At 36.3% G+C, this 13,446-nt stretch overlaps 1 protein-coding gene across 1 annotated transcript in view; it reads left to right on the forward strand.

Moving 5' to 3' along the window:
- Positions 1-9,372, forward strand: part of LOC134536467 (G protein-coupled receptor kinase 5) — a 59,865-nt gene extending 50,493 nt beyond the window's left edge. The window contains exon 18 of the mRNA XM_063376185.1: positions 595-9,372. Coding sequence (XP_063232255.1) covers positions 595-669 — 75 coding nt within the window. The 3' untranslated portion in view covers positions 670-9,372. The remainder of the gene's footprint in view (positions 1-594) is intronic.
- Positions 9,373-13,446: the final 4,074 nt, after the last annotated feature.

Consider the following 13,446-nt stretch of genomic DNA (forward strand, 5'->3'; position numbering starts at 1 on the left):
TGTACCAGATCTAAATTTGACTTTGCTAGTCTGAATTAATTGGGACAGAGACCAGTTTGGAATGGCGAGAATTTAGATTAGCATTAGCTGCTTTATTCATGGTTGAATCTTCAAAGTCCAAATAGGGCTAAAAATCATGAATTAATTCCAGTACAGTATTATTATATCTAAGGTATTTTTATCATCTCAAAAAGTAAGTAAATTTAATCACTTTATTGTTCAGTTAGCTGTAAAAAATACTGCTTATTTAAAAAAAATTATCAAATTTTGTCAATGATATGTACTCATTTCAGTACATTTGTAATTTTTAATCTTTGCCAAATTCGGTTTGGATTATGGGTTCGGACTAACAAGGTACCGCTGTATATTTGCATTTTTGGTGTGTATTTTTATCTCCAGTGTTCCCATTAAACATATATTGACGTTCAATAGCCCAGCATAACTGTGTTCCCAAATGTGCTTCTAATGTACGAGACAAATGTTTCATACATGTGTGCATTTTTTGTGCATATCTTATCTAAAGAGTTTTTTGATAAGTTCTTACCAAAGTCTGTTGTTGGGAATGTTGATTCTAAGGAAGTCTGTGTGTTGCAGAAGAAGCAATCGGCGCGTGCTAGGCCAGTGCCAGTAGCAGATCAGTTCCTGCAAGGAGGCGACTCTCGCAGCTGATGACAGGCAGCCAGTAGCGACAGCAGCCAGGAGCTTCTGTCGGACACTCGCTCCTCCACCAGCATTACGGGTCAGCGCAGCCACAGTCAGCCAGACCTCGCCACTAACTGTACCAGGCGTGACGGCGGTGGTGAGCTCTTAGACATCGGTGCCGGCTAGCGTCAGCTGATGACAGGCGGCCAGCAGCGACAGCAGCCAGGAGCTTCTGTCGGACACTCGCTCCTCCACCAGCATTACGGGTCAGCGCAACCACAGTCAGCCAGACCTCGCCACTAACTGTACCAGGCGTGACGGCGGTGGCGAGCTCTTAGACATCGGTGCCGGCTAGCGTCAGCTGACGACAGGCGGCCAGCAGCGACAGCAGTCAGGAGCTTCTGTCGGACACTCGCTCCTCCACCAGCATTACGGGTCAGCGCAACCACAGTCAGCCAGACCTCGCCACTAACTGTACCAGGCGTGACGGCGGTGGCGAGCTCTTAGACATCGGTGCCGGCTAGCGTCAGCTGATGACAGGCGGCCAGCAGCGACAGCAGCCAGGAGCTTCTGTCGGACACTCGCTCCTCCACCAGCATTACGGGTCAGCACAGCCACAGTCAGCCAGACCTCGCCACTAACTGTGCCAGGCGTGACGGCGGTGGCGAGCTCTTAGACGTCGGTGCCGGCTAGCGTCAGCTGACGACAGGCGGCCAGCAGCGACAGCAGTCAGGAGCTTCTGTCGGACACTCGCTCCTCCACCAGCATTACGGGTCAGCACAGCCACAGCCAACCGGACCTCGCCACTAACTGTGCCAGGCGTGACGGCGGTGGCGAGCTCTTAGACATCGGTGCCGGCTAGCGTCAGCTGACGACAGGCGGCTAGCAGCGACAGCAGCCAGGAGCTTCTGTCGGACACTCGCTCCTCCACCAGCATTACGGGTCAGCACAGCCACAGCCAACCGGACCTCGCCACTAACTGTGCCAGGCGTGACGGTGGTGGCGAGCTCTTAGACGTTGGTGCCGGCTAGCGTCAGCTGATGACAGGCGGCCAGCAGCGACAGCATTACAGGTCAGAGCAGCCACAGCCAGCCAGACCTCGCCACTAACTGTGCCAGGCGTGACGGCGGTGGCGAGCTCTTAGACGTCGGTGCCGGATAGCGTCAGCTGACGACAGGCGGCCAGCAACGACAGCATTACAGGTCAGAGCAGCCACAGCCAGCCAGACCTCGCCACCAAGGGTGTCAGAGGGTGTCAAGGGTGTCAGATTTTGGTGCCGACTAGCTTCGTGTGGTGAACAAGTGGGCAGTAGCAGCAATAGAACCGGAGTTGTCATCAAAAACATTATAGTCAGTAGCGCCACAGAAGGATCCTTCCTCACACCGAGTCAGGATTTGCTACTTCCATTCATCTTGCTAGTTGGTATCAGCTGGTGACGGGCAACTGTGGCAGCAACCAGGAGCTTCTGTCTTGATAGCCACTCCTCTACAGCGATACGGGTCAGCACAGCCATAGCCACTAGGACCTTGCCAGAACTCTGCCTGCCACGCGGCCGCGATGAGTCGCTACGTCGTTGGTGCTTGCCAACATCAGGCGACGTGCAGTTGGGTATGTGATTTTATGTTCACGTAGCACATACGCTAGCAAGAGTAATTGTTACTTAAGAAATGTGTGTAGTTTAATTTGTTGTTTAGTAAGGTTTCAGTACCTAGTTGTTGCAGATTGTCGGCACTTTCTAACTGTGCTGCACCGAAGATGTCATTACATTGATCATTAGTGGTGTACCTATTTGGATGCTCATTCATTCAAATCGGATAGTATGGCAATATGGATGAATGATCTGTTTCTGCCATTTCAGGCTGATTAAACAACATAGAGGAATTATCTGTGCTAATAATGGTTGCTAAGAATTGAAGTCATGAAATAAGTATGCAACTTTATATAGTTTCGCAGCACCTAAATTTTACATGCTGCATCTTTTGCATATATTTTTTTAATACGGTAGAGATAATGGGTTGCAGTGGATTACATACGTATTGTAAACAATGGGTTAATCTATTCTGTAAATTTATTTTTATCGGTACACCTCTATTAGTCGGACAACCTTCTTTCCATATAAAATAAGATAAATTTGTTTTAATGCAGCTCATAAACAAAACAATTTATTAGTTGTGCATGCAGATGGCTACTTTTTTAAAATATATTAAATGGACAACTTATACTCAGTGGCTATAGAACAATTTTATGAGTTCTAAAATTTATTATGTAATATTGTGTCAGAAGTTGTGATAGTTTTAAATTTTTGTTCGTGAAACTGAAAAGAGAATGATATTACTGTAATTTCATTTTTGTTCACTTTGTGTTTGAGAGATTATGTGAAATACGTATGACTAAAACTGTCACAAATTTGCTGATTTACAGAACTAAGATTATGTCATGTGAGATCCACTCCCAGCTTATTTATTATATAATGGGATTTGTATGCTAAATCATTTGGAGTGTTTTTTATTGTCAAAAACCCAAATGAAAATGAAACATGTTCGAAAATAGTGCACTCTGCTGACATGGTATTTGTATGTTTCAAAAGGAAGAGTTGTATATATGTGATAATTATTTTGTGTGACACGAAATATGTTACTTATTTGGTAATTAAATTTTTTAATTTGTGTACCATAGCAATACGTAATATGCAAAAAAACTAAAATATTGGTTCTAAGTCTGCAGTTTACAAACTACATGGAAAATTCCTTTATGAGCTTTTTCGGGACCTCATCCACGTCAGGTTAGCGATTTTGCCGGATTATGGAACACCAATGTATATTTTTAAGGGAAATACCAAGTTGTAAAGATCTGCTTGACATAAAGAAAAAATACTGATGAGCGTTACTGATAAAAAAAACTCTCTAATATCACCTTGATTTGTGTATCATTTGCAAACTACCATAACGGATTATACTCAAATTTATGAGTACTGCTGCATTATAGCTATCAGTAAAAGTCAACAAACGCTTGAATCCGCTCGAAAAACTTTAGACACGATCGGCTCGATTAGACCTGGATTATAGAATATTTCTCAACAAAAAGTTAGAGATTAAATGCCAACTACACTCTCACGGCACATGGTATCAAAAATATTTACAGGTAATGTAATTCCCAAGTTTATTTAGACTAAAATGTGCTCATTCACATGAAAGTCAAATTCTAGAATTTCACATATAGGTACATGATTGATAGTAGTATCAGTATAAAAAAAATTGTTAACTGCAATTTTAAATTTTGATAAACTATCTTACAGAGTTTCGGATGAATGGAAATTTGTGATTTTAACAAAACATTTTAGTGGTTAATGAGTATCCATTTCTTTCATATGAAATAGTGTACTAGTTGGGAGTCAGTTACTTTCTACTCTAGTGTCCATTTGCACCATTCTCCTGTTCATTCTAATCTTCTGAACATTGTGCCAACATGTTCTGGAACAAAACGAACTTCGCTCGCATGATCCGTAGTTCATAAATTTTCAGTATGTAGCAACAGGTAGCAGCAGTGTCGAAGGTGTGTTAGGTGCATTTCTATTGGTGGGCTGGAACAATATGAAGTCGCTAAGATCGATTGTGCCATGGTTAGAAAATGGTTGATGATGTCGCCACAAGATAGCAGCTAATGTGGTCACTGCCTTGTCTATTTTGACTTTTAGGTACGACTGGAAAACCAATACCGGTGTATAAAAGCTGTTGCGTATGCTAAAGAAAAGCCTCTATTTAATATAAAATTAATTGAAACCAAATAAAAAACCTTATTAAAGCTTTCAACTAAAATAACATGCATTACAAACACTTAAAATATAGATATTACATTTGGAATGTTGTTGTAATGCTAGAAAAAAAAAACATTATTTTTTTTATTCCATTATCATACGAGGCATGTCCAGAAAGTAAGTACATTTTGGTCATTAAAAATAACTTTTGATAAAAAGGTTTTATTGAAAGTTTTCGTTTTCAAAATATCTACATCACATTTTCAAATAGTCGCCATTCAGTTTTCAAGCACTTTTCGCAGCGCTCTACCAGTTTATTTAACCCCTCTGCATAGATTTTCACCGCTTGGGAATGGAATGGACACCTTGGCCATAGGCATCATGGACTTCGAATACACAATGCGTGTAGCCAAAGTACAGGCGCTCAGTAAACATCTCTGGAAAAAGTTCAAACAATCTCCATACTCAAGTCGAAAAATGATGGCTACGGTTTTTTGAGACGAAAAGGGCTTTATTTTGGTTGATTGAATGAAATTTACAAAATTACGATTTTCAACTGATTTTTTCTTTAATTCTATCTTCAATGCAGTTACTAATAGAGGTCAGGTTGTTGCCTGCTATTTTGATTTGGCAAAAGCTTTCGATTCTGTTAATCATGATTATTCTACTTATAAAATTGTCTAATTTTGGACTCTGGTTTACAAGCTATCTCAAAAACTGACATTGTTTCCATTTAAAACTGTAATTCTTTATTTTATTTAGCCAGTTCAGGTGTACCTCAAGGTGGTACCTTGTCACCTCTACTCTTTAATATATTATTGATGATCTCTCTCATGTTTTGTCCCATTCATCTGGAGTACTGTATGTGATTTTAAAATGTATGTAGAACCATCACTTCCCTTAATGTCTTTTACCTCAATCAGACATTAATGCAATCTATAATTGGTGTAATCTTAATTTAGTATCTCTCAACAAGGAAAAAACCAAAATTATATATTTTACCAGGAAATATTTCCCCATGTCTTTTGATTATAAACTAGACAATTCATAAAGCATCTTCCCTAAAAGATTTGGGTATCATTTTTGACTCAGAATTATATTTCCACTTCCACGTAGATTACCTAATCAATAGCTCAAGAAGAACTTTCTGTATAATTAAATACATCACTTTTTACTCTACCAATCCTGTTTCCATTCTTATTCTGTTTGTTTTTCTTTAATTAGGTCTGAATTAGAATATTGTTCAATAATTTAGAATTCAATCAATTCCTCTGATTCTGTTAAAATTGAATTCATTCTAACTAAAATTGTGAAAATTTAAAATTCTCCTGTACTCACAATTTTGTTCCTTTAGCTGATCTTAGAGCTCTTCTCGATTTTCTTTTCATTAAAAACTTTCATAACTCTTTAATCAGCTGTAAATTCATTCTCGACAACACTGGACTCAAGAGTTCCACTATTTCATAGTCGACTAAAGTCTACCTTGTGCACTCATAACAAAATAAATATTTTGTACAGACTAATTTCTAATTATAATAAGTTGGATAATTTTCCTTAGCTAATTGGCTATAATTTAGCTTATCTTTTTTTGTACAAACATCAAATATTATTGTTTATAAGGAATTTCTGAATTAATTCTTGTATTTTAAAAAAACTATTCTTTCCTAATACTTTATTACATTTTTTAAATCCTAGTACTTAGTTTGGATCCATATAATGTTTTTTATAAACATTTTTATCTTGTTCACTGTGGTTAGTTTTAAGTTCTGTAAACAATTCATAGTGTTTATTAATAAGTAATTATATGTTTTATGTCTGTTTGTGTTATTGCCTTTATGTTTATTTTCTGTTTGAGTGTTTGTTTTGGTTATATTTGTTGTTATCACCGCTAATGTGTGGTACTCTTGTCTTCGTAAGTTGGCCATTTTGAGACGTTCTGTCTGCAATGGTGCCAACGATGGTGGGAGTCCAAACATTGGCAGTGATAACTGTGTACCTGTTTGCCCACCACAAAAGTTTAACACTGTTGGTAGGCATGTAACAAATTAATAATATAAAAATAAAGAAAATCGGCACTAAAAATATAACTATGAAATCTTGTTCCTACGTATGGCACATTACAGCTTTAAATTCTTAAAACTGGTGTAAAATCCTAGTCTTACACGCACCATTCCACATAGCATTCCCTCATCATCCTGTTTAGGACTCATTGAGCAAAAAAAAAAAATTTCTCCCTCTCAATACTCCAACCCTATGTTGTAGGATATCAGGTCCTGGATTATTATTTGGGAGTGAATAAATTGAATGAAAGCAGTCTATTTTTTTTTTTTACAGCTTCTCTATACTTGCATAATTTCCTCATGACTTGCCATCCAACAATTTAAAGACTGCATGTGGATAAAAAATAATTTCTCTTAGCATTTGTACTTCTACTTTAATTAACTAAAGTACAAAATCGCTGTAAGGGACCGTGGAGATGTACTTGAATTACTAAATTTGTTTTGTTTGCCCATTTTCTTGTTGATCACTCCTTATTGGTGTTTACTTAAAGCAGCAACAAGTGTGTACTGATGCCAATGTCTCATATTTTTCATTAGCACTTTTTATATTTTGCCTTAATGTTTTATGTGCCAAGAAAACAATTTTTTTTCAAAATTTTCATCCAGAACCATACATCTCGAAATTTTCTGCAGTTATTTTTCAATTTGTGCTGTGAAGATTAGAATTATGACAATGGTTTGGGATGGTTTAGTTGAATAATAACTTATGTATGCACAAATTTTTGTAGTATGTAGGACATTGTTATTGGTCATTAGAGTTCATTGTTCGAAGCTCAAATGACTTTGTACACTTTTTATACAGAACAATTTCAGTGACAGATGGTATTTCAACCAATAGCCAGCCTACAAATAAATTTTGCTAAAGGATGCATCATTCCATAGATGTAGTAAGTTCTTAGCTGTGCCAAGCAGTCAGAATAGATCATAGTGTGTTGATGAAATGCTGGAACTAATAACAATTTTGTTAAAGTCAATGTAGATGATGCATATGATGAATAATTCAACTAATGGTAAGGTCAAGTTTTTATAAATAGCTGCATACCTATTTACATTATAAGAACCTCTATGTGTATTTTGTACTAATTTTTAAAATGATTCATTATCAACTTCAGAATTAATAAACGTTTGTACTAACACATTTTTCCCATGCTGTGCTGTGTGTCAGCGAGCAAATAATAAGCCAAACTTGTTTGGTATGAGCATTACCTTTTTGATGATTTGCCTTTTATTGCCTTACTATGTATAGTTTTTTTTATAGTACACCATAATAAAAACACGTAACTGGTGGAAACTGTCACTTAATCTTTGGCCACACAGAGCGCTATGCTCGCTATATTCGCGATGTTCGCTACATGAGTAAAATATAGCCAGCTGCATCTCAGGTGTCACTCACTGCACCAAGTTGTGTTTGCTATGTTGGCGATCCTGACGACATCGCCGGGTGTTTGGTTCTCTGCTGTTTTTATAAACATCACAGACTTCACGCATGCGCAGATAATCAAAAATATCTGTTTTAACATGGAATTGTCATGTATTTGTTTGTTTTTTTTTCTCTCTCTCAGTATTATGCTTTAACTAGTATCATGTCAATAGAACTGTTCGTCGAAGAAGTACGAAAATACCCATGTTTATTGAATAAAGCAATGAAAGAAAATCAAAGGCAGGGTATGTGGGACAATGCCTGGGATTTGATTTCAAGGGAATGCTACCAAACTGAGTTGTACATACTTATTCTGAAATAATCCATAAATTTGGCTTCGTCCTCATGCAACTGCTTCATGAAATGACGACACTCTCCAAATTCTTTTGTTTTAAAATCAACTTCATGAAGCCGTTTCATTTTGTGTTTACACTCTGCGAGAGCCAGCCGAACATCATCCCGCAGCGTGTACCTCTCAGACATTGCGAGCTAGTCTGATCTGTCCGGACACCTAGCGTAGGCAACATAGCATACATAGCGATCATAGCCTAGCTGACTGTGTGGCATCGCCTTAGGTAAGCTGTACTGTCACTCCAAAGCGTGCACCAACGAAAGTGAGGAGGGTAACTTGACCCTAACTCCCCCCTTATCCCCTAGAGTTTCATCCTTTCATCAGCTGACTGCTGTAAACGTTTACACCAATACATGGTACATGCAGCATTCCACTCTAACTCAGGATTTTTGCATCTCCATATTTTTTATTTTTGTTTAGTGAAAGTATTATTTTGGTGAAAATATTCAATCTTCCTCCAAAAACTAAACTGTGTAAATGGATAATTTTTTTTTTTACTTTAGCATTAATCATCTGTGCATGTATGTATAAAATTAATAATATTTTTGTGAACTAAAATTTTTAAATATTCTCATAATCAGTAGTATGTATGTAATAGCATTTTATGGTCTATTGAACATGTTCACTAAATAGTTGATTGGGGCTAGTAGGTGTGTGTGTGATGAATGTTTCTCAGTTTGGTGTGAGACCGTTACAAGTACGAGGTTTCATCTTGCCATGTGAACAAAGTAGGAAGGACAGTTCATAACCAAGAGAACTTCTGTTCAATACCGTAAATATTTGTGCCAAACCGGGTGACTGGTAACCGAGGTAATGTGTCGCAGTGAGACTTACTGGAGCGAGATGGCAATAATTGTGTGTTGTTCGACAAGTTGGCTCGCAAGCTATAACCCACTTTGTCGTGTAAGATTTACTCTTCCCTTTGAGGTACATCTAACTTATCTCAAGTTTTCTATTCATCTTATATACAGCTAGTAATGTGTGTTGTCGTATTGTAAATCTCTGTGGTAATCATAGCATCCAAAGTCAACTGTATGTAACTTAAATATGTGTACAAAAATGTTGTTTCTGTGATTGGTAGTCACATTATACAGTGCTAGCAGAGCTTGTGCAATAAATGTTGTTCGTTTTTATATTTGTTAAAGGAAAGTGTAATATTTTGTGAAGTTTTGTATGAGTTTTTGCCAGGGGAGTAGATGTAACTTAAGTGGATATAAAATGTACTCTCATACATATTCAAACATCAACAGTGGTCTTGTGTTCCGAAACAAAAGAAACTTTACTTATGCACATTTAAGCTCAACACAAGCGTAGCTTTGTATGTAAATGAAGTCTTTATTCTTTAAATGTACTGTTCTACTTTCCATTTTTCATGAGTGTCTCCTGCATATAGTTAGTTGCCTGGTTCATTTTTGTCACCACCTACATTTCAGATTAGCAGCTTCAGTACAAGTCAACAGGATTTACTTTAGTAGGGTATATTTCTGATCAATAAAAGTGTATATTAATATTAAACAATGAGTCTCTTGATACAAGTCACGAAGGTGTGCAAAGGAAATGATACAACAGTAGTGTCTTTTGCAGTTAAAAGAAACTCTATAGGTCCACGTCTGATACATAAAGAAACACTTTTCAGTCTGATTACATATTAGCAACAACCTTACCAGCCATGGATTTCCTCGTGCAAACTTGTAAGTGTTGGTTTGGTTAGTTCAAATAAATACTAAACATTCACAATCAGACAGTATATTAATTCACAATCACTGAACACATAACACACACAATAATTATAACAAGATGCTAGCTAACTCATTTACACTACTTGACTTATCGCTCATGGAAACTAAACCTCTTAGAACAAACATATTAATGGTTTAATGATTAGGTTTTTTGGTCTTACTAATTTCAACTAAATCGCAACAGTAGGTAAGAAATGTATGTGATCAATTAAAAACATACATATATTAATATATGTAAGTACTCATTCATAACAAAACTATTCAGGGATGGAATTTCGAAAGTGGTCGTGTATAATGTATGACTGTATGAGCCTATTTATTTTTAGTGTCGAAAAAATGCATCAACTTCGTACCTTTCAATTTAGTGTATTCGGAGATGTATTTAACCTTTGGTAAAAGCAACTTTAACCTTCTTTTCTTTATATAAACAGGGGGTGACCACATCTGCATAATTAGATGATACGTGTGTGAACTTTTTTTCTTCTTCTTTATTTAATTGTTGCGCCATATTGGTTAGATGCCCAAAACATTGTCTGAAGTGTAGTGTTTGCACTGTGTTATCAGTTTCAAATATTTTTTATGAAAGTGACGGTTTTAACAACGGAGATTCTAATTCATACTTACTAATCTTCATGTGATTTTTTTAAGCACCATTTCCTCACCCTTTTGAGCGGAACAATATGGTAACGGCAAGTTTAAAAAGTGACTTCATCTAAGTCACAAAATGACGTCTCCTGACAATTCCTAACTCCCATGTATATAAAGGAGAAATTTTTTTTGTAATGGTGAAATAGACATTAATTTTGTTTAATGTGGATTATGCTAACTTTTTTCTCTCTTTCAATATCTTTGGTTTTAGCTTTATTCTTAGCCTTAATATATCAATATTACTTTTTCCTGATTAGGTATAACATTTTGAGAAATTGTAAAACACTCAATATTTATTTTTAATTTTTAATTAATACTATAATGATCTTATTTATTAGTGGATTCAGAGACATGCTTTTGATGTGTGGATATTAGTGATGAGAATATAGTATATGCCAAAGTATGTTACACATTGTGCTTAAAATCAGTATTAATGATTGAAAATAATCTGAAAATATATAAGCTGTTGAAAGTCTTGGCTATGAACGTTTTATTGAGGCACTAAAGATATGTTTCTAAAGAGGTGGAAAAGTTGTACTTTTATAGTACTTTTATGAGTTCATATTTTCTCTCTCCATTTCTTGTGGAAGTATTTTATTGTTTGTATTGAACTCAAGCACAGTTTAGTCAATTAAATCTCACACCAATGTAAATTTATATATATAATATTTATTACTGAAAGAGGTCACAATTTTTTTATGATTATAAAATAATAGGAGACTGCTGCCACATGGTACACATCTGTCTGACTTTAGTTTTCTAAATTTGAATCTGTTTCATTTCTGAGATAGTTGTCAGAATCAGTTAGATTTTTTAGATAATGAACAGAATATTGATATATGTATCTGTTGTAAATGTTATGCAAGTCATTTAACTTCATATCAATAAACTTGTTGAGATTTATATTTTTAATTTGTATGTGTTTTATGTATTTAATTTTATGTATGTATATATAAAATATATAATTCATATGTTCATAAGCTACTGTGAACTACCTATTGCTATTTTCAGCCATTTGGGTAATCTAACAAACTTTGTTTTATCCTCTTTTCTGCTCTTCTAATTTTGCAATTCATTCTTCTCAACTCTTTGTTGTTTTACAGTAGGGTCTCATTTGCACATGGTTTTATTATCTTTAATATTATACGACCTTAAATATGATGAATTAATATTTTAATTTTGGTCTTGTGGAATTGGGGGGGGGGGGGGGGGGGGATTATTTTCTCAAAAATATCTGCATATTGAGAAATTAGACTGGCTCATAATCAGCTGGAAATTACAGTGAAATATAATACAGCGTATCTGGGGGGAAAAAAAACACAAGTGTTGGTACTTAATAATGAAAGCACTTAATACTGAACAGCTGATAAATGTGAAAAAGTTAGGTAAGGTTTAGAAAATGTTTAGAGTGAAGAACTTTTTATGTTGAGGTTCCACTGTGCCTGGCATTTAGACATTTCATTTTGAAGATCTGAACATCCAATTATTTGAGTACTTCTTGGATTCCGGGTTGAGATCACGTTGTCAGTCGCCCTCGAAGGTGGCTGCGACAAGGCACGCTGAAACTTGGGGGCACTTCCTCGTACACAAGAACGTGCCTAAAGCCAGGAAGTAGTTTGTGAACGGCCGCACGAAGTCCTACGATCTAGAAACAAATCGTACCGTCAGCTACTGGAAACACATTTTACTGGCAGCAGCGATGCCGTGCCATCTGTTGGTGACTGGCCGTAAACTTTTCTGGGCCCCAAATATTTTTGGACAGGGAGTGTTATCTGTGGGCGTGGGAGGTACGGGTTAGCCATCCCCCGGAAATTTTCGAAGAATAATCTATCTATGACAGTGTTTCTAAACCTACCTTGAACTTTAATTTCGGCAAATATTTTTTGGTAATTTGTCTCAAAGAAATTCTGATGTTCTTTCGTAATGAATTACACTCGAAATGGATTTATAAATGCTGGTGATCGAATTCCGGGGAAGTCGCGTCATTACATGAGTTAATTACATTTTTTAATGATTCTTATAGTAAGAAATCATGAAAACTCATTTGAAATGTAAAAAAAAAGGTATTGACTAGCACTTTGAATTACATTCTAATAACTATTGAATAGTCCCGTTTTCTCATAAAGGTCTGTATTTTTCACAGAAAACTAGATACATTAGAAAAATGTAAATGAAAAGGGGCGGCGTGGGGGCCTGAAGCCACCCCTAGACTGTATTGCATTACGTGACATTTAAGAGTTTGTCATGGTCAATACACGTATTTGAACGATCTGTTCGATGAATGATTCCTTTTTTTTTAAAAGCCCGTTTTTTTAGCCTGGTGTTCAGTTTTGCTTCAGATTTAGATTTTCTTATCTTTGGTGGAGTTGGCTACAAATGGTTTGTAGATTTGGTTCTCACTCATTGGTAAACTGAAGGTACAGATTCAAGTCATACAAAAAATTCTCAAGTCTAGTGATTGATTTCTGCTTACATTTTTTTTTTTGTTGCAGAAAATTTTGTTTGTATGAAAAGCAGTCTTATTTAAATTTATTTTCTTTTAAGATTATCTTTTGTAACCAATGAGTGTATGTACTTAAAATTCACTCGGCAAGATTGTTGTACACGTGAAGTTGGGTTATTTTGGTGATTCCTGTAAAAGGTTTGGTTGTGTTGGTCAACTTTGAAAATTTGGTGAATCATTAGTATGTATGCTGTTCACCAGATTTTAGTTTTGATTAAGTACTGCCCACGGTACTAAAACTTATAAAATTTCTGCATTCTAATAATTATTTTCCCCAAGAGTACTGTAAGAGCAATAGAGTTGTTTCACGTACTGTGCTAGGGGTTGT

The sequence above is a fragment of the Bacillus rossius genome, chromosome 11 (genome assembly GCF_032445375.1).
Source record: "Bacillus rossius redtenbacheri isolate Brsri chromosome 11, Brsri_v3, whole genome shotgun sequence".
Lineage (NCBI taxonomy): Eukaryota > Metazoa > Arthropoda > Insecta > Phasmatodea > Bacillidae > Bacillus > Bacillus rossius.